The 25,133-nt window shown below is 50.9% G+C and overlaps 1 protein-coding gene across 2 annotated transcripts in view; it reads left to right on the forward strand.

Annotated features, from left to right (window-relative positions):
• Ntn1 (netrin 1) overlaps positions 1-25,133 on the forward strand; it is a 163,619-nt gene that overhangs the window by 129,430 nt on the left and 9,056 nt on the right. For both annotated transcript variants that reach the window (XM_090349524.1, XM_090349526.1), the window contains exon 6: positions 19,213-19,287. In XM_090349524.1, the coding sequence (XP_090205650.1) occupies positions 19,213-19,287 (75 nt within the window). The remainder of the gene's footprint in view (positions 1-19,212; positions 19,288-25,133) is intronic.

Below are 25,133 nucleotides of genomic sequence, written 5' to 3' on the forward strand. Positions count from 1 at the left end.
TGTTGGAACTTGAACTCAGGGCCTAGGGACTGTCCATTAGCTTTTTCGCTCAAGGTTAGCACTCTACATAAGACACAGAGCTGGTTAGTTGGGGGTGACAGTTTCATGGAATTTCCTGCCCTAAGCAGCTTTGAACCTTGATCCTCAGATCTCAGCCCCTGAGTAGTTAGGAATACAGAAATGAGCACTCTCACATGCCCTTTTAGGGGAGATGGTGCTCTGAGCCAGTCAGAACCCAGCCTACCCACATTTGTAGGCCTGTGAGTTCTGAGCTGCCTTGAGAGGAGCATCTTGGAAGGGCCTCTTCAGGCAGAGAGAGGAGGAGAAAGATCAGGACTGGCTTAAAGCTCCTTGGTGAGCGCAAAGCATGTAGAAGCTGAGAAATACCAAACAATTATTTTTTGTGTTTTAATCCCAGCTCCTCCCCTCTCTTGCCATGGAACCCAGGGCCTCCTACATGCTAAAGGAAGATTATACCGCAGAGTTACATCCCCCTTAAACCAAGATTTAAACCAGCATTTCTTTACCTTGGCAGTATTGGCATGTGAGCTGAAGGATTCTTTGTGGTATGGCTGTAGGATGTTGAGCCACATCCACTCTCTAGGTACCTGTCACTACCTTCCCTGCAGCCAGTGGCGATAATCAGTGCCCTCAGACAGAGCAGTCCCTGATTGAGAACCACTGAGCTAAACCTACATCATCAGCTCAGGAATCCAGAGATGGAACAACGGGAGAGGGGCCTCATCTGATCCCATCTGTGTTAGGCTGAACTTTACGGCTTTGTCAGCACATGTGACCATTTGGATCCCAAACAACAATTTGGTATGGATTCAACAGCCTCTGGGCATCCTGAAATCTGGAATGCATCTCTTCTCCTTCTTTCTTCCATCTATCTCTTTGGGCTACCTTTCTCTAGATTCTGTCTCAGATTCTGCTTTTCTATGTGTTTCCTGTCTTCCCGTTAGTGTTTTTTTTTTTTTGTCTTTTCTATAACCCACTCTACCACCTACCTTGTTTGTCTTCCTTTTTTTGGCCACTTCTTCTCCCTCTTTTTCCCACCCTTTCTGGTGCCTGCACAAAGGATAGGGGCAGAGGTCAGGCTGGGGTGAACAGGACAGGGAACCCTCACCCCTGCTGCTAGGGACTTGTCACCCCAAGGAGCACAAAGGAAGCTGTTTGCATGGCAGGATTCAGGACCCCATTGTTGTGCTGTCCTGGGGCCTTCGCAGGTGGAGCTGCCCAAGCCTGGAGCAAGACAAAGGGATGAGCTGGGAGGCCAGAGGAGCAAGTGGGGTGGAATATTTCACGCTTCCCGGGAGCTCTTCCCACTGAGGAGTCAAGGGGAATGATTGATGGGACAAGTGACAGGTGTTGGGGAGAGGATGGGAGACTCCATCCCTGTACACCATGTCACACAGCTGTCGTGGGCCTTTGCTGGCAGAGGGTGGTGGGATGCAGACTGCAGAGCCAGGCTAAGGCGGAGAGAAGGCCACCCTTGGGCGGTGTCTGCGCAGACCTCTGTTTCAAACCCCTCAGGATTCCTGTAGAGTACTGAACTGGGCTTGGTGGCAGGGGCCACCATACCCTGACTTGAGGCTCTTGTGCCCAATCTCTCCTGTTCTTCTGTTGCTCTCCAGCTTGCTCAGGAACTGGAGTAAATAATGTCCCCTCCAACCCTGTGACAGGGTAGCAGCACCTACAGTGGTCTCAGTTAAAGGTTGTGGGGCTTGGTTGGAGGTCAATTGTGTGGATCACTTAGAAGTGCCACCCTCCTTCCTGAATTGCGTTGGCAGCAGCGGGGTGGGACCTAATGGGCAGAGAACCAGCCATGTGTTCTCCGGCACACTATCAGAGGCTGGCCTGCAGGGCTCCTCCTGGGCTGTGTAGAGGGGACTGGAGATCTCATCGAGGAGGTCATGGCTTTGGTAGGAAAGGGGTGAAGAGAGGCCTGGGAACTGTAGTCTGGGAACCTCTCTGTTGCACACAGGTCTTTAGATAGACTTTGGAGGACAAGAGCCTGTCAGCTGCCTCCCCTCCTTGGCTAGTGACACTCAGGCTATCCCAGCCCTACTGGCTGAGCAGAACAGTTGTCACCGATCCTCTCTCTTTCCCCCCACCCATTCCTAAGCCCTGGTTATGGCCACAGGAAACAGGTCTCCCACCTGTTCTTCATGCTGGGTTCAGAGATAGGATTGAGCAGAATGTGGACCTATGTTTGCTGTGTAAGTCAGAGCTCAGGTGTTAGTAAGAGCAGAAGGTTGCATCTGGAGAGCAGGGGGGAAATCCCCTTGTTGTTTCCTTCTCTAGAGATGCCAGTGTCTTCTGTCATTGTGTTTTTGATGGTAAGGTGTGGCCAGAGTAAAGTGTAGTCAGAGATGGTGTCGTGCCTGTAATCCTGGGAGTTGAGGTAGGAGGAGTTTGAGGCCAGTCCAGGCAACATACCAAGACTGTCTCCAAAAGAAAAGAAAAGAAAAAAGGTAGATTGCATTGTGGGATCCAGGGAAGGAGAAAGCCTTGTGTGGGCTGGGAGTATGGCTCAAGTCATAGAGCATTTGCCTACTAGGAGTAAGGCCCCGAGTTCAAATCCTACTACCTCAAAGAAGAAAAGAACAAGGGAAGGGGTGATACTGTCAAAAAAAAAAACCGCAAAAAGTATTCATCTCATGACTGATATTACTATAACTCCCTTCTGTATATCACCTCTATAATAACAAAAATAAAAGAATCTTGTGATTACGGAGATCCGAAATGATGAGACTCTTAGCTATCTGAGAGCCTGTACTGGGACCTGGCACATACTCATGAAAGCTCTGTAGAACCAATTGTGCTCATCTTTTTCTTTTTTTTTAATATTTTTTATTGTAATTAATAAAAGGGTTACATGATATTTGCCAGATAGAAGGTGCATTAATTCACATACATTGATATCCTTTCACATTTCTTGGTACCCATTACCTTCCCCCCCCCACACCCCCCACCCGTCTTGGTTTTCCCCCCTTCCCTATCAAATTTCAAATAACCAAATACAAATAAATTCAATATATCAGATAACAAAGTGAGATACTGTAACAATATGAGATACCCAAGGGACAGCAAAAGACATGAGAGACAACATAGCACATTAAGGACAACAATCATTCGTTATATGGCTTTTGTTTCAGTATCCTGGAGGTCCTTTCAATTAGCTTCACATTATATGGCCTTATGTATCTAGGTTTTGCTCTATTGCAGATCTCTGCTAGGAGAGCCCAAGGTTTCTACTGATTATGACGAATGAGGGAAACCATTGAGCCTAAGTTCCTTTGAGTCTGGCTTACTTCACTTAATATGATTTTTTCTAAGTCTTTCCATTTCCTAACAAATGGGTCGATGTCGTTTTTTTCTGACAGCAGCATAGAATTCCATTGTGTACAAATACCACAGCTTGTTGATCCACTCATCAGCTGAGGGTGTGCTCATCTTTTTCTAACTTAGCATTTGGGTATCATGCTGGTAGTCTGAAATTTGCCACAGTGGGGTCATTCACGCATTGGAAACTGGCGATGGTACCTATCAAGACTATTTTTTCTCCCCCAGAGAGCCAGCTGTTAAATATTTCTCAGCATGGTACTGGCCAAGGGCATCTGAGAATCCTGGTTTTCAGTCTTCCCAGGCAGCAAAGTCTATTCGACTCTTACTTCCAATTAATCACACTCATACACACAGCCAGACCCGGAGTTGTGGCTCAAGTGGTAGAGTGTCACCCTTGAGCAACATGTTAAGGGTTGGTGCCCAGGCCTCAAGTTCAAGTCCTAGTTTCATGGAAGGTTTAGAGCAATGGACTCAAGAGAAAACTGCTTCAAGATTTTCCTGAAATCCTAGACCCAGCTAGGCACCAACCTGTTGATTTCTCTCCCTTTCCCTTCTCTGGCCAGAGTGGGTAGGACACCTTCTAGTTCTCTGAGCAAACATTCTTCTGTCCCAGGAGGCCATTCCTTTAGTTCCACTATTGAGTTTCTACCTTTGCACCTAAAAATCATTACAGCCTCTTTGAAGCCAATAAGAAGGAGGAGTCCTGATTCTGGATTCCTTGTCCTTCTGTTTGTGTCCTGTTCACTGCAGTAGGTGGATGAAGCAGAAGAATGCTAGACAGACACACATTTTGATGCCCTGGTGACTTGGATTGAGGTCTCTACAACCTCTGGGGCCTGAGACAGGTATTCTTGTGTGGGTGACTCACCAAGGAGTGCTTCCAGGGGCAGCAGGGAAGAAAGGGGAGGGGAGGAAGCTGGGAAAGCACACAGCTTTGGAAAATCCTAGAAAGAACTTGACAGGTTAGAGAAGCTGTTCTACTTAAGGTGCCATTCTATCCTCACATAGTTGACCGTAGGCTATGAAGTGTCTGGTAGGGACTAACATGAACAACCAAATGAAGCCACAGGCAAGTGTCAGAGAAGGCGGCCAACACCAGCAGTAGTGGAGGGTGAAGTATGTGTGTGCTGGGGTATGTGTAAGGGGGTCAGGGCAGGACACATACCATGCCAGCTGCTGTCGGCCTCTGTATTCAAGGGTTCCAAGTATGTGGATTCAGCCGTCCTTGAATGAGAATTGTGTGTGTGATGAATCTATATAGACTTTCTGTAGGCTGCCATTCCCTAGAGAATACAGAACCACAATTGTTTACATTGTATTTGCATGATAAGGTAATTTAGAGATGATTTAAAGGAGAATATATGTAACTTACATGAAATACTATGACATTTTATATAAAGCAGTGGAATGTCCTTGAGTTTTTATATCTGTAGGGGTCCTGGAACCAGTATCTCTATAATACTGAGGGCTAATTGTAAGCAATGTAGGAGATTTTCTTAGTACAGGGTAGGGGGGATGACGACTGGGGGACGGTCTGTGAGTTTGTGTTTTATCTATGCTGTCCCCTACGGAAGGACTTTTGTGTTACATGACCTCCCTCCATCTCTTCTATCACATACACTACCACTGCGCTGTCCTAATTCAGATACTCTACTTCCCATATCAGTCAGGCAAAGGTATACGCTGTAGTGGACACCCCTAACACCCCCACTTGCTTATACAGCAGCTATCGTTCATGGCTGTTCCTGGTTGAGTGACTTGCTTCTCAGCAGTGAGTCCAAGGCCCAGGGTCCTTTCACAAGGGGCTGTACCATCCTCTGGAGCTTCAAAGTTACCCCTTGGAAACTCTAAAGAGACGTACGGGTTGGGCCTAAAAGTGTTGAATATCACTCATGTTTTATTGGCCAGATCTTGATCACATGATCATACCTCATTGCTTCAAGGAGTGAGTGCTGGATAAAACAGTCTACAGGTTTCAGGAGCAAAATCATATAGTGGTTCATAACCACACACATCGGTTTTCCTGGATTACTATAGCAACTTTGGGGGGCATGAGTGACCGTGTATCACTGTGGCACTGTTATAACTGGACCTAGAAGGCAAGGGTGAGTCTTGAGGCCTTTTCTCTATGTAGAGAGCAGTTTAGCTCAGCCTTGGGCATGAGTATGCTTCTTGTTCAACAACTGCCTAGGTTTGGGGTACAGGCAGACTTAAGGGTACCACTGGGTTCCAAGGCACTACCTCATCTGCACTAGCTTAACCAGTGGAACTAGCAAGTCAGCCAGTCATGCAGGAGGATGCTGAACAGAGCCACGAGCATTCCCCTCTTACAGCCTTCCTTGCCAGGGAACCGCGGCTCAGCTCATCTGAATTTCTCCTCCCGTGCTGACAGTAGTTCTAGTGTGTGTCCATGTTGGCTCTCGCTGGAGAAGCACACGGAGAGCCAACTGGATCCCTGTTGGGACAGCTTTGTTTTCCCTGCTGAACACAAAATCCCCTGTTCACTGGGAGAGCTGACAAGAAGACCCCATGGGGCAGGCCCGGTGGGAGCAGACAGCAGTGAATTCAGTGCCCGAATGGTTTCAGCTTATTAAAGGGAAATACATGGGATAACCCTGCCCACCGAGTGCGAGATAGAATGGGGGCCACAGAGTTGTTACAGAGGATTAGTAGCCCCAGACGGGTGGAGGCAGGTGCAGCCTTTTCTGCAATTTGGAAGGGCTTATGAAATACAGATTCTGTGCTCTATTAATCCTTCCCTGGCTTCATCTTGGCTACAGGCTGAAAATGGGGGAATTTCTTGTTCTGCCAGCTTGGTAGTGACTTTTCATAGATCCTATCTTCTCACCAATTCTGGGAATTTTGTGCACTTAAATGTCCATGCATTCATTTTGCTGTGTGCAGGTACCTTGAGGTTGCATACAGCTAGTGCTAGGATCTGGGGTAACCGTGCTTTGCAGGTGTACTGGGTGAGAAAGAGGCAAGCACAATGGAGGATTGTGTTGTGCATTTAGCCAAGTCCACCTGTATAACATGTACTCAGTCATCTTCTGTGGCCTAGCCGTTGGCAAGTATTGTTAAGAGCTGGCTGGGTCTTCTGCTGCCTAATAAACATAGTCTCTAGTTTAAGGTGGCTCACTGCTCTCCAGATGGGCTGCTGTTTTCCTGGTGGCACAGATGGTAGATAAGAGGACAATACAGGGGTCTCTGTGCAGTCACAGTTGCAGGGGACTGGGTCTAGGGTCCCCAGGACCCCCAAATCCATAGATGCTCTAGGCCCTTATATTAAAAAGTGCAGCATTTTCACAGAGCCTCTCCCTGCCCTCCTGTAGACTTTAGGCCATCTCTAGATCACTTGCAGTGCCTGAAATGATGTAATTGCTGTGTATACTTCTGGGGGTTTTTTTTCCCCTCAATTTTTTTTTTTTTTTTTTTGCCAGTCCTGGGCTTGAGCTCAGGGTCTGAGCCCTGTCCTTGGACTTTCTCAAGGCTAGAGCTTTACCACTTGAGCCTCAGCACCACTTCCAGCTTTTTTCTATGCATGTGGTACTGAGGAATCGAACCCGGGTCTCCATGCATGCTAGGCAAGCATTCTACCACTAGGCCAAACTCCTGGCCTCCCCTCAAAAATTTTTATAGTTGTATATTGTTTTCTTTTTTTAGTAGTTGTACAAGAGTTACCATTTTACAAAGCATTTATTTAATTTATTTATTAATTTATGTATTGCTAGTCCTGGGCTTGAGCTCAGGGCCTGAGCACTGTCCTTGAACTTTCCCAAGGCTAGAATTGTACCATGTGAGCCTCAGCACCACTTCTGGCTTTTTTCTATGTGATACTGAGGAATCGAACCCCGGTCTTCATGCATGCTAGGCAAGCACTCTACCACTAGGCCAAACTCCTGGCCCTTTACAAAGCATTTATGAATACAATGTATCTTGATCGATGTCACCTCTTCCAACATTCTTTTTTTTTTTTTTTTTGGTGCCAGTCCTGGGGCTTGAACTCATAGCCTAAGCATTGTGCCTTGGGATTTCTCAAGACTAGAGCTCTACCACTTGAGCCACAGCACCAGTTCTGGTTTTTCTATATATGTGGTACCAAGGAATCAAACCCGGATCTTCGTGCATGCTAGACAAGCAGTCTACCACTAGGCCAAACTCCCCCCTCACACTTCCAACATTCTTACCCATCCCTTGATCTTAAATATTTTTGATCCATGGTTTGTTGAGTTTGGGGGATATAGAATTCTAAGTTATGGAGAACTGCTTGTACTTAGAACTAGTGGTGACATGGCTAGAAATTTGGGGTGCTCAAAGCAAAAATTCCAGATGATTCATCTTACCAGGCAGAATTTGCATCTTGAAAAGGTGTTAAGCAGTGGCAGGCTGATGGCTCTGTGGTCTGATGCAGGTCTCACCGGTACATCATTTCTCCCTACGATTGGTACCCTCCATGTCTCCCGCCCCCAGTGAGCGTGCCTCATCCAGCGAGGCACTTCATCTTCCCCGGAAGAAATCTCTATTAGCCTCTCTCTAGGGTTTTTAGAGCTTGTCTCTTGGGAGACAAAGCCTTTTTGTGTTTGTTTGATTGATTGTTTTGGAGTACTGGGTCTTTCAACTCAGGGACTTGCACTTGCTAGGCAGGTGCTCTACCACTTGAGTCCTGCCTCCAGTCCTTCGGCTTTTGGAACTTGTTCTGCAGTTCAAGATTTTGGTGAGCCAAACAATAACAGTAGGAAGTGCGCTGGGCGGGAGCTTTGGTCCTCAGGACTTCCAGAAAGTCTGACTGCTAGAGAAGGGAGATACGTAAGCTCAGGTGGCCCATGCTGCACTGTGAACTCTGCCTCAAGGGGGCCAGGCTGCTCTCATCCAGCTTCTAAACAAGCTGGTGTGTGTGCGTTAAATAGTATCTTCACCATGGGCTTCGCTTGTAGGGGAAGGCTGGTTAAATCTTTGTCTACCAGAATTGTTCTAGAAGCCTCTCTGGAAGGCCCATTTTGAAGCTTCCTAGGGCAGGTGTGTGTGTGTGTGGGGGGGTCTGTGCAGTCAGGCCTGCACCCCTGAGGTGTACAGTCCCCACTCAGTTCTTGTTGGCTTGTGGAGGGCTGGGAGTCAGGAACACACAGATGCTGGCAGAACCACAGTTGGGAACCTGAGTCCTGGATGGGAAGGAATAGAAGTGCTTAAGTGACAGAAAACTGTAGAAGGAAGGTCTGAACGTGGCATCTTGTCAAAGCCCAGCACTGTCCCCTGCGGAGGTCAGGGCAGGCAGCGAGACCAGGGTAAGCTTAGGATTTGCTCCACACCCCGCATGTGACTTGGGGAGGGCAGTGGTGTCCTGCCTGGTGTGTGAAGGATCTTCTGTGGATGACCAGAGTCATCTGTGTCACTGTTACCTGGTGTTCACTGGGTGTCCTTCCTTAAAGCAAACCTTGTACAGGTTAATCGGAAAGATCCTCTCATGCTCTGACATCCTAAACATTCTGAGCACTGACACAATGCCCCAAGTAGACCATGCCACAGCTGAGATCAGAGTCAAGGTGTACAAAACATTGCACCTCAAATTGCCCCACGCGGTGTGTGCTGGGAATACAGGGAACACAAAGGAATTGCACCTTTAGATTTATATCCATCCCCCAAATAAGCCATCGTACTTATGCAAACCTTCTAAAATACCAAACAGTTCAAGTTCCAAAGCTTCTCTGGTTCCAGGCATTTGGGGCAAGGGGGGCTGCAACCTCTCCTGTGACACCGTTGGATCACAGCTGGTTTTCCGGAAATATAGCTTCCAGATACCTGTGACGTGATTCATTCGCATTTGAAAGCATTCCAGATGGGCAATCTTCACGGGACATCTCAGCAGCCTTATTGCTTTTGTAAGCAGTGCATGTGGAGCAAAACTCACCTTTTGGGATGATTCTTCCTCTGCTGGAATCGCGTTGTCACGCAGCAGCATTTCAAGGCTGACTCGGCTGTCTGAGGACTCCCTCTGTCCACAGTGGCCCTTGTTTACTCCGTTTCCTTCCATAGTAGCATGTCCTCTGCCTCCCCTGCCCTCTGTTGCTGGCAGTTCCTTCCTCCTGCCAGTCTCTGTGAAGCATCTTCAGCTTCCATAGCCATATCGGTCTTGCACGGACTCCACCCGCCTCACACTAAAAAAGTGCTTCAGAACCGTTCTGTCCGTCTGAACGTGCACACAGTTCTCTCTTGCCCTGATTCTCCCTGTCACAGAGCATGAGCATTTGTTTTGTATTAGATATTACAAATAAACTAGAAATGAGTGAAAATGTATGGCTGCACATAGGTAATAGGAAAACATTACCTCCTTTATTTCTGTCAGCCTTTACTTACCTGCTTACTGGGCCTGGTCCCCCCTCCCCCAGCAGGTGCCAGCTATGGGACTGCCATGAAGGTCACCCCGGTCCCTGCCCTGTCACTCATGCCACACCTTAACCCTGCTTTCTGTCTGTAGAAGCTGCCGTAGGCTCAGAGGGCAGCTCTGTCTGTCCCGTGCGGGAATGCCTGGGAGGGGACAAACTGCCTTTCCCCCGCACCGTCTGGGTGACCTGTACCCATGAGGAAGTAGGTGACACCCAGCAGCTTGAGGATTGCCCTGAGCACTGCACGAGAAAACTGCCAGCCCCAGGAGCACGCTTCCTACCATCCGCCCTCCCTCCTCCTAGCGCAGGGCCGTCCAGCCTATGTCTTCCATGCCATGAGCCACCTGACGGCCACGGAGCACTGACCCTGAGCTCTTCCCCCAAACTCTGGATGTCCAGGAGCATTTCAGCCAGCCCGGTCTCCTGCCTCCAGCCAGGAGAGCTCTGTGCACTCCCAAAGACACTGGGCAAGAGACTTTAATCTAATTACATGCTTTATTTGAGCCAATTTGTTTTCCAATCCATCTTGTTCAGCAAGAAAAAAGACCATGCTGAGGACTCATTTGCACCCTCTTGTTCCAAGAGGAGAAGAGGGGCTTCTTTGGCTTCATGTGGTCAGTTCAGTTCTCCCCACCCTCTTCTGCCCAGCCACCTCATCGCCAGCCACCATCCCCACTCAGGCCGCAAGAGCCTGGATCTGGGGGGAGGAGGCTGGGATCATGACACTTGCCAGCCAAGGGAGACAAGGCCTGGCTCTTTTGTACCCCCCCCCAACTTCCTGGAATCCCATTGCCCCCTAAGGAGGTTCCGATGCGCGTGGCAGGACTGGAGCAGGATGGGCTTCCAGGTGTAATGGCCTAGGAGAGGGACGCTCAGCCCCAGGGGCTTCTTGGGGTGCAGGACCTCCTGGCTTTACCTGTGATGACTGTCCCTGGAATTCGACAGCTTCAAAGCCTAGTATTTTAAAAATCTCCAAACAGGTAAATAAATATAGGGTCTGTGTAGTTAAAGGCAAAAAGAAACACCTGCCTCAGAGAGGAAGCTGTCCTTCCAGGGGAGGAGCGCTCTGCTCCAAGCTTTGCTTCTCCTGCCTTTGACTGGGAATCTTGCGTCCAGCCTTTCATTACCTTTTCTGTTATTGAGCCAGCCAGGCTTTACTTTCTGGGGCTTCCTCATAGAGCCTTGATGATTTCTGTCCTTGGGGTGGGGATGTAGGAATCCACATGGTGGTAAACAGCTGGGCCTGGTGGTAGTTGTTTTGGTTGGTTGTGGAGTTTGGACTCAGCCATAGTGCCACTTGAGGTTTTCTGGTGGTTAACTGGAGATAAGAGTTTCATGGAGTTTCCTGCCTAGACTGGCTTTGAACTGCCATCCTCAGACCTTGGCTTCTTGAGTAGCCAGGATTACAGGCGTGAGCCACCAGTGCCGGGCTTGAGAACTATTTAACTGTGAGGTATATCAGGTATCCCAAAGGAATTGCATTCTCTAAAAATGGGTGGGAAAGCCAGTGGTCAGTTGATATTCAGTCGATCAAAAGCACAATTGAGAGTGAGATACCTTTGGGTTAGAAGACTGGATATAGATCTGGTGCGAGTGGCTCACACCTGTAATCCTGGCTCCTCAAGAACGGATATCGGGAGGACTATGGCTTGAGGCAAGCCTATGCAAAAAGTGGTAAGTCCTCATCTGAACCTAAAGCCAGTTTACACTTGTCATCCCCGCTATAGGGGAAGGCCCCATTGGGCTTAAATATAAGGCACTGTCCCCAGAATCGAAGGCGAAGGACTGGAGGTGTGGCTGAAGTGGTGTACTCCCTGTGAACTTGGTTTTCTGTTGTGGGTCCTAATTTAGGGTACACATGATAGCAGTTGATTTCATTTCAGGGCGTATGATATGTCAGGCTGACATTTAACCAGTGAGGAGACTGAGGTTCAGGAGATGCAGCAGCATGCTAAAGGACACACAGCAGTGTTGGTCACAGCATTCCCTTGTCCTGGTTGGTCCTTCGTGCTTCCTGAAAGTTCCTGCAAGTCTGAGGTCCATTCCCATGGAGGGGGGCGCGTTAATGTCTTGGGAGCCAGTTAGAGGCAGTCTGTCCAGCTAGTGCTCCACACCCCACAGATGGCAGACTGGTCACTGCAGAAAAGGTCCACAGCCCAGGGTTCTCTTGGCATATGTGGGCCTGTGTCCCCACGGAAGCAGAGTGGTCTAACTTCCTCTGCTGCCCCTTCCCCTGTCCAGCCCAGCTTCTGCCCTCTGCATTGTCAGGCATTACAACTGCCCGGCCCCGCAGCTAGGCAGCCTGCCAAGGTCAGAAGGGGAGCCACCTCTGCTAGGGAGCCCATTTGGTTATGTTCTTGGGACCTGTGGGACCCAAGGTTCTGTGTTGTTCATCCGTGCCTGTGGGGACAAATCCTCTCAGGTGCTGGGACACTAAGCTCTGACTTGACTGGGAGAAGAGGCTGACAGAAAATTCCAGACCGTGAGACAAAGGCTAAGAAGTTGGAAATTGCAGGTCTTCCAGGGAACGTGACCAAGGACAGACTTCTAAGTAAAAAGTCACCAAGGGAAAGGCTTTGGAGGCCAAGGTTGATGTCTGTACTTGTGAGTGGCCCACTGTGTGGGCCACAGGTGACTCCCCGTACTTAATAACCCCACACACGGAAGTCAATTCTTGACCTTTTCTCCTCACTTCCTCTGTGCAGAGTGACCTAGTGAGTGACACCAGACTGGTACCTGCCTCAGAACCTTTGCATAGACTGACCTTTCAGAGCTGCTTACTCTTCTTTTTTCCACTGTTTAGGTCTCACTCCTATGTTACCTTTTCCTCTGGGAGCCCTGAGTAAAATGGACCTTTTGGAGTTGAGGCTGGCGGGGGGCTTTGGGGTGATAAATTGAGAAGCCATGGAATGATAGGAGGGCACTAAAACCGGCCTGCAGCCCACCTCCCCCAGACCGTTGGTCAGAAGTGCTCATTCCAGAGAGGAGTAGGTGCTGTTCTTGGCTGGGGGAAGCAAAACCTGCTTTCTGGGCCTACCTTGGTCACTGCTGATAAGCAGATTGGCCTGCTTGAGAGGTACGGCGCTGGTTGTGTGTCTTTCCTAGCTGCAGTGCTCTCCCAAGTGCTGTCTCCCCACCACGCCCGCAGCACCCAAGCATTGGGTCTGAAGCTCACCCCTCCTTCAGGGGTTGTCTTCCAAAGCCAGTGTCCCAGAAGCAGAGGTGTGGCCAGCAAGCCGCCAGGACTGGGACAAGGAGACCTTTGCCAGCTCCCCACTCCTCTCCTCGGGGAGGTGCCAGATGCCGTGCCCCTGGCCCGCGCGGTAGGCCACCGGGCTCTGCCTGCCATATGCTCCGAGATGAGCTTGGAGCCGGCCGGGCAGGCCAACCCAGCAGGGTTTTGGCACCTGGGCACAGGAGGCCGCTCAGAGGGCCAGCTACCCAAGGTTCAGGGGGAGGAGGGCCCAGTGAGGCCGCTGGGATCGGGGCTGGGGGCCACCTCTTGGCTCTTGGCTGGGGGTGGGTCAGGGGCGCAGGTGGGAGGAATGAAAGGGAGGGCTGGCAGCTCCCAAGAGGGGCCAGGATGCCAGCCAGCCAGGATGGGCCTGCTGCGGCCGGGCAGATGGCCGCCTCAAGCTCTCAGCGGCCTCCCTGGGACAGAGTACGCCCGAGTGAGGAGCCGGGCAGCGCCCCCATGTCCAGCCTTGGCAAGCTCGCCTCTGGGGAGGGGGAGGGCAGGCTGGAAGGTCTGGAGCTGGAGCCCCTGCAGATCAGCAGTGTTTACCTGGGCTCTCAACCAGTGCTCTTTAAGGGCCCCCTGAGAGAGTGGAGGTGCCGGGTTCGCTTGGCCATGAGCAGAGCAGAGTCCTGCTTCAGGATGGAGCCCTGTCATGGAGGCTGAGCGGCTGGCCCGTGGGGTCTAGTGTGTAAACTGCAGCAACTCTTAAGGTGGAAGAGTACGAAGCCCCTTTTTCTTTCTTTCGGCTGCAAAATGGTTCAGCCTTCGGCACTTTCACGTGGTTCCTCTTAATAACTTGCATTGTGTTTGTGTTTCTGAAGAATGAGCGTGTTAGAGACAAGACGAGAGCCTTTTAAACGCTCATGGGGCTCGTCTCTGAGGCCATCCCAACCAGACATTTCTTAAGACGGTTTATGCCACTTGGTATTTAGATTTTCTAAAAAGAATGCATTTCTTTCAAATTATTTTTACCCTGAAGTTATATACAACAGTCTTATAATTCCCCAAATGTTCTTTAGATCATTACTTCCTAATGTTGTGTTTTCTCTCTTTTGTTCATAATTAGACATGACAGTGTTTTGTCTGGTTTTTGTTGTTGTTATTGTTTTGTAAGTTTGGGAGCTTTTCAAAGAATTAGGGCTTGGATATATTTATACATTTTTGAGGGTTTTTTTTCTCTCCCCTGTATTCTATTTTATTAATTTCTGTTTCTCCTGTTAGTTTTCTTTCCTCTTTCTTTGGGCCTTGTTTTGCTCATTTTCTAACTTTCAGTACTCAATACACTTTGCTTATTTTCATTCTTCTTTAATACCAAGTAATATTTATTACATTGTGGTCAGGAAATGTGACCGGTGCAATTTCAGCTTCTTGGAATAAATTTAGCATTCCTTCACTGTGTGTGCAAGTCTACTTCTCTTTGTATTCCCATCAGTCTTGTTGCTGAGTCTGCTCAGAATCCGTCAAATAATCACATCACATCTATCAAATAATTCTTTTTCTAAAACAATTATGAGATGAGCTGCTTTGTCCATTTCAAACACCTTTTCCTTGAAACCTACTATTTCTGACAAGCATTTCTGCCTCATTGTTTCAAAAAACGTTTTCATTTCCTGATATGTCTTCATTACAATATAAGTTCTTTTTTTAAAAATCACTTTAATTATATTCCTCTTACTAACTTATGTGGTTAATTTTGGTGCCAATCCTGGGGCTTGAACTCTGGGCTTAGTCCTCAGCTTTTTTTTACTCATGGCTAGTGCTCTACCTTGTGGCGCCACGCCTCAAGCTCTGACTTTTCACTAGAGATAGGAGTCTGTCAGATTTATCTGCCCGGCCTGGCTCTGAACTGAGAGTCCCCGATCTCATCCTCTTGAGTAGCTAGGATTTCAGAAGTAAGCCACCAGCACCTAATTGAGAAGTATAATATTTTAAAACCAGTTTTTCAGTAGGAGGATTGAATCCATTTACTTTTATTGCTCTAGCTATGGATATTTATTAGTTTCTGATCTTAATTTATCGTAAATGCTTTGTATGTTTTCCATTTTTTCAGACTTACGTTGGCATATTTTTAGCTAGAGTTTGTTTCTTGTGTTCTCTTATATATGGCTTCTTCACTCTAGCTTTGTCTCTTATTCTAGTTCACACAGGCCCCTTCTTCTTCCCCCCTCCCTCTTTCTTTCTCTCCCCCCCCCCCCACTCCCACCTTGTGCCAGTACCGGGGCTTGAACACAGGGCCGCATGGTCTCGCTTAGCTTTTTTGCTTAAGGCTGATGTTCTACCATTTGAGCCACATACTTACTTTTGGCTTTTTTTTCCTGGTTAACTGGAGGTAATAGTCTCTTCAAGTTATCTTTCTGGGCTGTCTATGAATCTCGATCCTTGGATCTCAGCCTTTTGAGTACTGTAATTAAAGGTGGGAGCCACCCGTACCCAGCAGCTGTAGTTTGTTGTTTGGTGGTGGTATTTTAGCCTGCCATGGGCACTCAACATACTGTTGAGTGTAGGGTTTTTTGTTTTTTTGTTTGTTTTTGCCAGTCGTGGGACTTGAACTCATGGGCTTGGGTACTGACCCTAACTCTCTCTGGGCTCTACCATTTGAGCCACAGCACCACCTCCAGCTTTTTCTGTGTATGTGGTACTGAGGAATTGAACCCAGGGCTTCATGCATGCTAGGCAAGCACTCTACTACTAGACCACAGTTCCCAGCCCCAGATACATAGTTTCCAGCTATGGTGACTAGTGGTGACAGAGAATGTTTAACCCCTTGCAGAACTCTGTTACTTGATCCCGGTCTCAGGTGGAGAGCCAGTGCCCAGTTCCTACCAGGCTTTACTTGCATTTGCTAAAGCCTGCCTGGTTTTCTGCCTCTGCCTCATTGATATAGATACAACTGCCAGTTCAAGTAGGCAGTGCACAGCTGCTGTTTCCAGCCACTGCCTTCCAGGAGAGGAGATGTCCCTTGGCCCCGCCCATTTGTTTTCTGATGATTGCCTTTCTGTCATCTTCCTGCTCATCAGAGAGATACATCTTGAGGTAAAACCCAAATAGATTTTGCTGCTTCCACATCCATCTGCCTCTAGTTGGTAGAGATTGCTCCCAGATTCCAGCATTGGGTCATCTAGCAGTTTCGTTCTTGGCGTTTGTGTGAAGTTTCATTTTTTTCATAGTGATTTTGGAACATAACAAGGAGAGGCCCACAAGAGGTGGCCAAGTAAGGTGCCATGTTACAGGAGTCAGCTGTATTTTAAAGCTATGATCTGGTCATCTTGAAGCAGTCTGTAGCTTTCTATGTCTTCAGAAAAGGAAGAAAATACAGGGACCATTTGTCCAGTGACCTCAGCGATCTGGGAAATAAACCAAATAGTCACAAGCAGCCAAATAGCTTTCAGAGTCTGTGCTCCACAGGTCTTTTGCTTTCCCCAAAGGAAGACACTTCCGCCTTTCTTGCCAGGCCTGCTTACCTGTCTTTTACACCGAGTTCTAACACGCTTGGGCTTTCTGTGTTTCTAGTGCATGACTTAATTAGAATCAGTCCCTGCAGAGGGAGTAGAGGACATTTTGCAACAAACCTGACATGAAAGATTTTTAAAAAGCAAGTACAACTACACATGTAGAGACTTCCGTTGTCTTCTGAGTTTATAACCACTTGTTTGGGCCTTTTCTCTACAAGGTGGGTGCTGTGTACACATTTTGGACTATTCCCTACCCAAGTGTCTGCTTGCTTTCTCCTTCCTCCCTCCTCCTCCCTCTCTCCCTCTCCTCTCTCTCTTCCTCTTTCCTTTCCCCCTCCCCCTTCCTTCCCCTTCCCTACCTTTTTCTCTTCCTTCTTTCTCTGGTAGCACTAGGATTTGAACTCAGAGCTTTACTTTCACTTGGCCTGCTTCTTATACTGTTGGAACCACACCTCCAGCCCTTGCTCTGTGTGTGTGTGTGTGTGTGTGTGTGTGTGTGTGATAGGTTGTGGGTCTACTGTCTTTAGTGCCCGGGTTGGCACTTGATCCTCAGATCTCAGCCTCCTGAGTAGCTAGGATTATAGGCGTGAGCCTGTCTGTAATTTCTAAGCCAAGACTCTTTTGGTCTGGTCTCAGTATTGGTGACTGAGTTCTTCAAGGAGACAGCCTCTTGTGAGGCCTGTGACCCCAGTGGGGTTACAAGTTGCAAGTGGGGCTGCAACATCTCCATGTCATGGGTTCTCATCTGTGAAATGTCACTGACGTGGAGAATTGAGGTGTGGGGCTCTCCACAAACCAGAACAGCATGGAAGCCTGCCTTCTGCTGGGTATTCCTGATGTAGCCAGGTGCATGTAGCCAGCCTTTAAGGTACATGATGAGCCTGGGTGAGCAGGCTCCTGGACTGTGATGTCATTAGGGGATGATGGATGTCACATGTTCTAGGTCAGCATCTGTCCCACGTGGACACTGGCTTTGAAGAGAGCTTGGCCAGCTGAAGACAGTGGTGTTGAAGGTATGAGCGGACTGTTGAGGACTCACGGCCTGTGTACTACCCCACGGCAGAACCCATGGCCCTGGAACCTCTCTGAGCGCTGCCTTTGTCATCTTTAAGCTCAGCACTGCAACCCCTTCTGTAAGGGGCTCACAAGGCCACTGCACTCAGTGGTACCCTCGGCCCCCCAGCTGCTGCTTGGCGGGTCTCACGGGGCCTGTGTAGAAGAGGCGGATTCAGTATGAAAGCACCCTCTTAGAATTTCCCCAGACATAGCACCAAGACACTGGACGCCAGGCTGCTGCCGCAGTAGCATCTCTTGGCATCATTTGCAACCTCCTTCGCCCCCCACCCCCAAGTAGAGCACAGACATTGGGCACACCCTGGGCTCAGCCACTGTGGCTCTGCAGGTGCCATGCCATTGTCTGGTGTGTTGGGCAGCTTCCTCCTACCATCCTGACCTCTCAGGCCTGGTCACAGTGGAATGGAAGCCCCTCTCTGTGGTACCTTGGGGACTCAGATCCAGAGTGGCTGTGGAGCTGGAGGAAGAGCTAGTACTGTGGCCTCTGGTGTCCCTGGGTTGGGCCATTCTGAGGAGACTCCAAGGGCCTGGGGCACAGCGTTGCAGCAGTGAACCAGGCTGTTTCTTCCTCATTGCCCGAAACTTAGGGCTGTAAGAGGCAAGGAAATGGAGCTGAGCCTATGAATTGCATCACCAGTGAGACTGTCCTGGGCTTCCAAGGAAGTAGTGGTCTCCTGCTAGCCTCTGAATTGTCCCTGTCGTTTCAGCCACAGGCCGGGAGCAGGTGGAACCGAGAGGCTTTCTTGTTCTGGTTTTGACCCGTGTCCATGCACAAATCACTTCTTTCTCCTGCCTTGACTTTAGCCAGTAGCGTAGGTCAGTTTTCTCGTCTGTAGAGGGGGATAACATTGATCTGTCAAAGAAAGCTGAGTGAGGTGCAGCATGTCTTGTCCCCAGGCAGGGCGGGTATGGGTAGAATTCCTGGGCCTCTCAGATGGGCCTCATGTCTGTATGTGAGTGTCACAGGCAGATCGATGAAGAGGTGGCTCTGCCTCGTCCAAGAAGCAGAAACCCCTGGCAGGAAGAGGGCTTCACCCTAGGGTCAGTGTTCGGTGGTGTGACAAGGCCAATACTAGGAGAGATGGAGCCCATGGCTGGTATGCCTTGATGTGCTGCACACCCTGCCTGCCTCTTGCTTGGGGGCCTGGAAGCCCCCTTAGTGATACCCAGTGGGCCCAGGCCCCAGCCCCGCCTCTCAGCAGTAGGGCCCATTAGAACTGAACTTTTCTTCGTGGGGCATTTTATTTGAACACTCCAGTGGAGTGGACACCAAAGGGGCTTTCTAATGCTTCACGGGCTGCTAATTTCCTCTGTGACCTGTTTTGTCAGGGCCTGACCCCAGCCAGAGGCTCAGCGCCATGAAAACCAGCTCCTGACACAGCCCCCCAAGCACAGGGTGACAATGAGGCCTCTATCGGCTTTAATCAGGCTGCAGTTGTGTCTTAAGAACAGGAGGAATTTGTGTGGTGCTCAGAGGCCCTGGGTGGCACGATATGGGGGCTCCCAGAGTCCCTCACAGAGGCCAGGTCGGCTGAAGGATTCCTCAGGGCCGAGGAGGGGGAGGCCGGGTGGGGGTCCTTTGTCCCAAGGGCCTCTTTGGAAGGCCCATGGGTATCACAGGCCTCTGGGTATTTAGGGGGGGTGGCCTCCCGCTCTGTCCGCCAGCCTATTCATCGCCAGCCTAATTAGTTTTTGTCTGTGTTCCCCCCTCCTGCAGACTGTGATTCCTACTGCAAGGCCTCCAAAGGGAAGCTGAAGATCAACATGAAAAAGTACTGCAAGAAGGACTATGGTGCGTGAGTAAGAGTCCCGGGGGGGGGGGGGGGGGGGATCAGTGAAGAGCCCAGGCTGGGATGCAGGCGGCCTTGTGAATGTTGGCTGTTGGTTCCCTGTGGATGGATGGATCTCATGCCCAGAAATTCCTCATCTCTTCCATCTTAGTCCAGGGGCGGGAAACCAGAAAAGTTGCAGGAGCTCAGGTTGCCTCCTTCCCTTGCCCTGTAGAGACATCCAGGCCAGCAGGGACCACTGAGGCTAGGATTCCCAAGCCAGGCTCTGGCCCCCAAAGTCCCTCTGATGGGCTTTGTGGCCACAGGCCAGTGACTTGCTCTCTCTAACATTCTGTGAGATCCTTCAAGAGACAGAAATGGGGCAGGAGCGCCTGTGTATTTAGAATGGCCCTTGGGCTGCAGTGGGAGGGGGAGTCTGCATGAGGAAGCTCATCCTGAGGGGCCCTGGAATCCCGCCTCAGGACCCCAGCAGCCTTCTGGGGATCTTGGCTTGACCCACTGATTGAGCCGCACTTGATATTGTTTCTCTAAGAAGGTCCCAGACCTTTTAACATAAAGAATTGACACCCAAAGGAATCCAAAGGAATTTTTGAGAACTTCTAGAACTTTCTCCTCTTACTGTGTGTGCATGTGTTTGCAAATGGACACATATCCATATATACCCCCTCCCCCACTGAAGCCAGAGCAAGTCCCAAGAATCCAGCCTTGCTCCAGGCTGCCTGGCCTCCCAGGAGGAAGGAGGAGCAGTTCAAAACTTGCCTTCCAGGGTGCACAGCCACAGACGATTTCTACCAGTCCTCTTAAAAGTGCAGGTATTCCAGGACCGCTGGGAAGCTTCTGAATTTCCACAACAAACTTACTGTCTTTAAAGATAAACAAGTGCCCGCCATGGCTCAGGCAAGCTGACACCCCGGGAGGGGCTCCCGGAGCCCTGGGCCCCTGGCCTCTGCAGGGACCTAGGATATGGGAGGCTCCTCCACATCCTGCCTCCTGTAGCTGCAGGCCCAGGACTTCACACCTTCCCAGGCCTTGGCCTTGGGCCTGATCACTGTTGCTGGCAGAGGGAAAAGCCACTGGCTGTCTTACCTTCCCCTTTCTTTCCCCTCTGGAGGCCAGGGTGATTGGGCAGGGAGGGAGGAGGAGGAGGTAGTCGGTAGCTGTTTTGGGAGAAGTGGAATGGCCTTTTGGGATGTACTAACACATAGCTCCACCTCCTTGTGTTCTTTGATCCCAACAACTCACTATAATGGATCCTGCTTCTACCTGATCTATTGGGACACAGTCTGATTGTGCTTGCCTTTGGCTGTTTTCTCCTGTAAACTCTGTTTCTCTCACCTCTGGAAATCCAGATGCACTGCACCATTCTCAGTGCTTTCCTGGCTTCCACACTCCCTCTCAGGCTGACTCTCAGGAGAAGGGGGGGGTCTCATGGAAGGGAAGGGAAGGGAAGGGAAGGGAAGGGAAGGGAAGGGAAGGGTATGGTATGTGGTCTTTGGGCTCCCTGTGGCCCTCTGCTCCCTTAACTGGGCCCCCATGCCTACCCCTGACTTTCTTATGGTTATTGAGAGAAGCGGGTGCCAGGCACGAATTCCCTCAGATCAGAGCTGGGGACTGGCCGTGCTGGTGATGTGGCTTGCTGTCACATAACCAGACATGATGGCTACCCCATCCCTGCCACCCACGTTTGTGGGCCCCATGTCCACATGCCCGTTGATGAGGGGTTGGGGGCTGGCTGCAAGGGTCCCCTTCAGAAGCGGATGAGGCCTTAGCCTGTTACACTGCCAGCTTTAGTGTCCTCCTAGCCACCTGGCACTGTCCTCTCCATTACCCAGGAAGGCCTTTGTGTCCCTGTGTTTTCAGGCTCTTTAACAAAATATGTGAGACTGGATAAATGACAAAGAAAAGAAGTTTCATTTTGGCTCATGGTTGTGGAAGTCCAAGAGCGTGCTGCTGACATGGGCTGAGGTTCTGGTGAGGGTCTTGTGGTGTTGCCTCAGCCTATGGTGGAAGATAGAAAGAAAGTGGGACAAGATAACTAACTTATCCTTGCAGAAACTACATTATGAGCTGAGTTTCTCCTCTGACGTGCTACCACGTTAGGGACCAGATCTCACTCAAATCACAGCTGGGTGAGGGTGTGCGCTCCGCTTCCATGATTGTTCCTGGAAAATATGTTTCGAAGTTGAGGAGTCTCCCAGTTCCCGTGTAGTGTCTGAAGTGCCTGGAAGGTAATCTCATGGGCTTCTGGGGACACCTCAGAAGGGCCAAGCTTCCCACAGAAGCTTGGCACAGGGTGATGAGTGAATGAGGACAGGGCTTTTGCTCTCCTGGTTCTAGATCTGAGGGTGAGGTCTCTGCCTGCTGCTGAGCTGTGGAGACTTCATGCATGCTGGGTTAGGTTCCTGAACCCCAGGATGCAGGATGTGTAGATGGTGAACGTCCCACACATGGGGAAGTTCTAGACCAGCCCTAGGAGAGACAGACAGGAGGATAAGCTGTCTTGGGGAATCGGGGAGCAGGTGAGTTGCCAGGCCAGGCTTGGGAGGGAGTGGGATTCAGATACTGCATAATCCCTGCCTGCTCTCTGACTGACACCCTGGCAGGGGGCCAATTAGGAAACACATTTCTTCACATCCAGGGCGGCTTGGATGTTCCAAGAGCTGCTAATTAGAACCTTGCCCCTGCTGAGTAAAGAGCCCCTGTCTCAGAAGAGGCTTGACCCAGGGATATTGGGGGATAGCTCTGATGGAGGATGGTGGCTTGTGGGACAGCTCTGGGCTGTGGCTGGCCTCCCCTCTTTGGTATGTTTGCTGGTGAGCCTGGGCCCAGCTTGAGGGTCCAGGAAGGAAGGGGCAGAGACCTCAGTTTCTCTACCTGTCAGATGAGGTTCAGTCAAGGGGACATGATACCCTCGTGGGTGAGACCTTGAACATGCCTCCTGGTGTGCTCCACACCATTTCTAAGCAGAGGGAGCCCTCGCGGTCACCTGTCTCTTCTTCCCCTCTGTCTCTTGAGACACATCAGTCCTCTGTTGCCCTCTAGGGGAATCGAACTCACCTTGCAAACTCTTGACAGAGCATCAAGGCAAGGCAACACGCTAAAACCATTGGCCACAGAAGGCAGGATTTATTCTTTTCAAGAGTCTCAGTGGCTCAGGCCAACTTGTCAGGAAAACCTCGGCTTGGAAAGGCCCTGGCTCTGTGTGGGTGCTCCCAACGTGTGCACTTACGGTGTGCATGTGGGCAAGAGCGTGTGTGCTTCCCACCGTGCCCGCAGCCTGTTGGTTCAGACACAGCAGCATGTTCCTGGCTGGGGTCAGCTGCTCTGTGACATGGTCACCTGGAGGTCACAGCGGAAGCAGTAGTGTATTCTTGTCTGGCCCAGTGGCACGGGGCTTCCTTTCCTTTCTCCTTACGCCATCTTGTCCCTCTGCCCCTTAGGCAAAGGCTCCACTACATGGTCCCAGCACACCCCATGTGTGCACAGCCTCCCTCATTTTGCATGGCTGCTGCTCACGCCATGCTCGACATGTCACACACAATGTACAATACATACACAACCACGTGGTCCTGCTCCAGCCTAAGTGGGTCTACAACAGGGCGTGGCCCATCCTCTGGAGGGGTTGGGTGGAAGGCTTCCTGGAAGAGGGAGTCAGACACTGGGATCTCACAGGCAGGGAGAGGAGTCTTCAGGCACAGAAACTGGACAAAAGTGAATGGGATTGGAGAAGAGAATGTGGGGTGCTAGATGCAAGGGGGCAGCCTGGCAGGCGAGAGTGGGGTAGACGGGTGTCCTGGGTCGTGTATGGCTCCACTGAGAGCACACCCCACGTCCCTGGCGGCCGTAGTAGGGCCTGGGTGCTGCTGCCCCTCTGCTTCCTCCCAGGAACAAGAGATGGCAGCACCCATTCTGAAAGGTGAAGCCATCTCCCTCCATCAGTTCCGGGAAGAACGTGTCATTCTCAGAAATGCATATTCGTCATCTCTTTTGTTGAAAGATATTTTGGCACCATGGAATGGAAAAATCAGAATGCTTTCCACGAGAGGATCTGTGCTTCCTGGATTCCCACGATGAGGATTTCAGGGGATGGAACCAGGCGGAGTGGCATCTGTGGGGAGCGGCTGAGCCCAGCCAGGGGTGTAGGAATGTGACGTGTCCTTCCCTGGGGACCCCTGGGGTCTCCAGAGACAAGGTTCAAGGGGAGAGGACTTGCTGGTCAACTGTGCCCTTTCCTGCTGGCCCCAGACCAGCCCGACAGTCATCTCCTGTGGCCACTTGCTCCTCAGAAGGGATTTTATCAAGGCACAAGGGCACAGGGAAGGCCGGGTTCCCTGGCATCCATTCCAGGTCTGGATGGAGGCTTTTCTTCTCCCTCAGGCCAGGGAGTTGAGCTGTAGGGAGGATGGAGCAGGCACTGTGTGGGTCAGAAGGTTCAGGACCTCTCTTTCAGACCCTTGTAAAATTCAAAGGAGCGCTATCTCTGTGAGCCGTGAGGAGGTGTCCCTGTGGTTTGGGGGTATGCCCGAGGTAGTGACCAGGATATGGGTGCTGGTGGTGGTGACAGAGCTGGGATTATCAGGATTGTTCAGTGATGGGCGTGTCTGGTGGAAGAAGGTTCTTCGCTCCGTAGTGGTGGGTGCACGCAGGGAGGCGGCCATGGGCACGACTGGGTTCTTTGTTGCGGAGAGTGTGGTGGTGGTGGTGGTAGCTGGGCAGCGGGCTGACCCCAGTCCCTGCTCAGCTCTGGACTGGAGGCTTGGGCTGGGAGGGGAGAGGTGTCTCAGAGCTGCCCCCAGAGATGTGGGGCCTCTAGGCACACAATGGCCTCTGCCCTCCTAAGTACCCCTGCCCTTCCTTGCACTGACCTTGGGGTCAGTAGCTATCGCAGACAGTCTCAACCCTTCCGAGTGCAGAGAGCCGGGTGCTCATTGCCATGTCATGGCTTTACTGCAGTGGTAACTGTGGAGAGACTTCAGGGGCGTGGCTGTGGGCAATGGTATTAAGAGGTGTGCCCTGGGGGCAGTGCCCCATCTGAGGGCTATGTCTCCTGAGCGTCCTCTCCCCTTCAGAGGACGATGCTAGCGGCCAGCAGCATGTGGCATGGTGTTTTCAGAGGCTTGCTGACCCTCTGTGGGGTCAGCGGACCCCTGGGGAGCTTCCAATTTCCCCAGCCAGATGTGACCCCCCTCCCCCAAAGAGTGCCAGACCCATATGGAGGCCAGATGTGGAGCTGGGTCTGCATGAGTCAGCCTGAGGTCGTGGAATGTGGGTGACCATCAGGTTGGGCAGGGAGGGCCAGCTGGCCCCAGTGTCATCAGGACAGAAATGCCCTTGTGCCCACAGGAATGCCCCCTCCCCCAGCTGAGAGCCCAGGCAGGCGCCATGTTGTTGAGGGTGGGCGCGCTGCAGCCCTTCCCAGTTCATGCTTTCCCATACCCAAAGATGGGAGCCCAGAGCTTGCTTCCCCATACCTGCTCCTCTAGCCAGTCTGGAGAGCAGTCCCGCCCTAGAGAGGCCTGTCCTGGTCTGGTCAGCTCTCAGCCCTCCTCTACTGCCCCTTGCCTTTCCTTACATTCTTTTTTCTCTTGCTGTTTGGGAGGAGGCTTGACGGACCTCGGAGGTAGGGATCTCGGGCCACTTCACATAGGGGACCACTGAGGCTTGGGGTGGAGAAGTCTCCAGCCTACTCAATCAGGGGCAGAGTTGGGCTGGGGGTGTGAGCCCCCATGGTGCTGAGGGGGTGGGGTGGAGGAGAAGGTTCTTTCCTCAGTGAGGTGGACGAGGTGGACGTGCCCTGGGATTAGTGCCCCTGGCACTAAGGACCCCAGCACGCAGTCCATGTTCATAC

The sequence above is a fragment of the Megascapheus bottae genome, chromosome 17, assembly GCF_031878675.1.
Source record: "Megascapheus bottae isolate mThoBot1 chromosome 17, mThoBot2.hap1, whole genome shotgun sequence".
NCBI classification, from domain to species: Eukaryota; Metazoa; Chordata; class Mammalia; order Rodentia; family Geomyidae; genus Megascapheus; species Megascapheus bottae.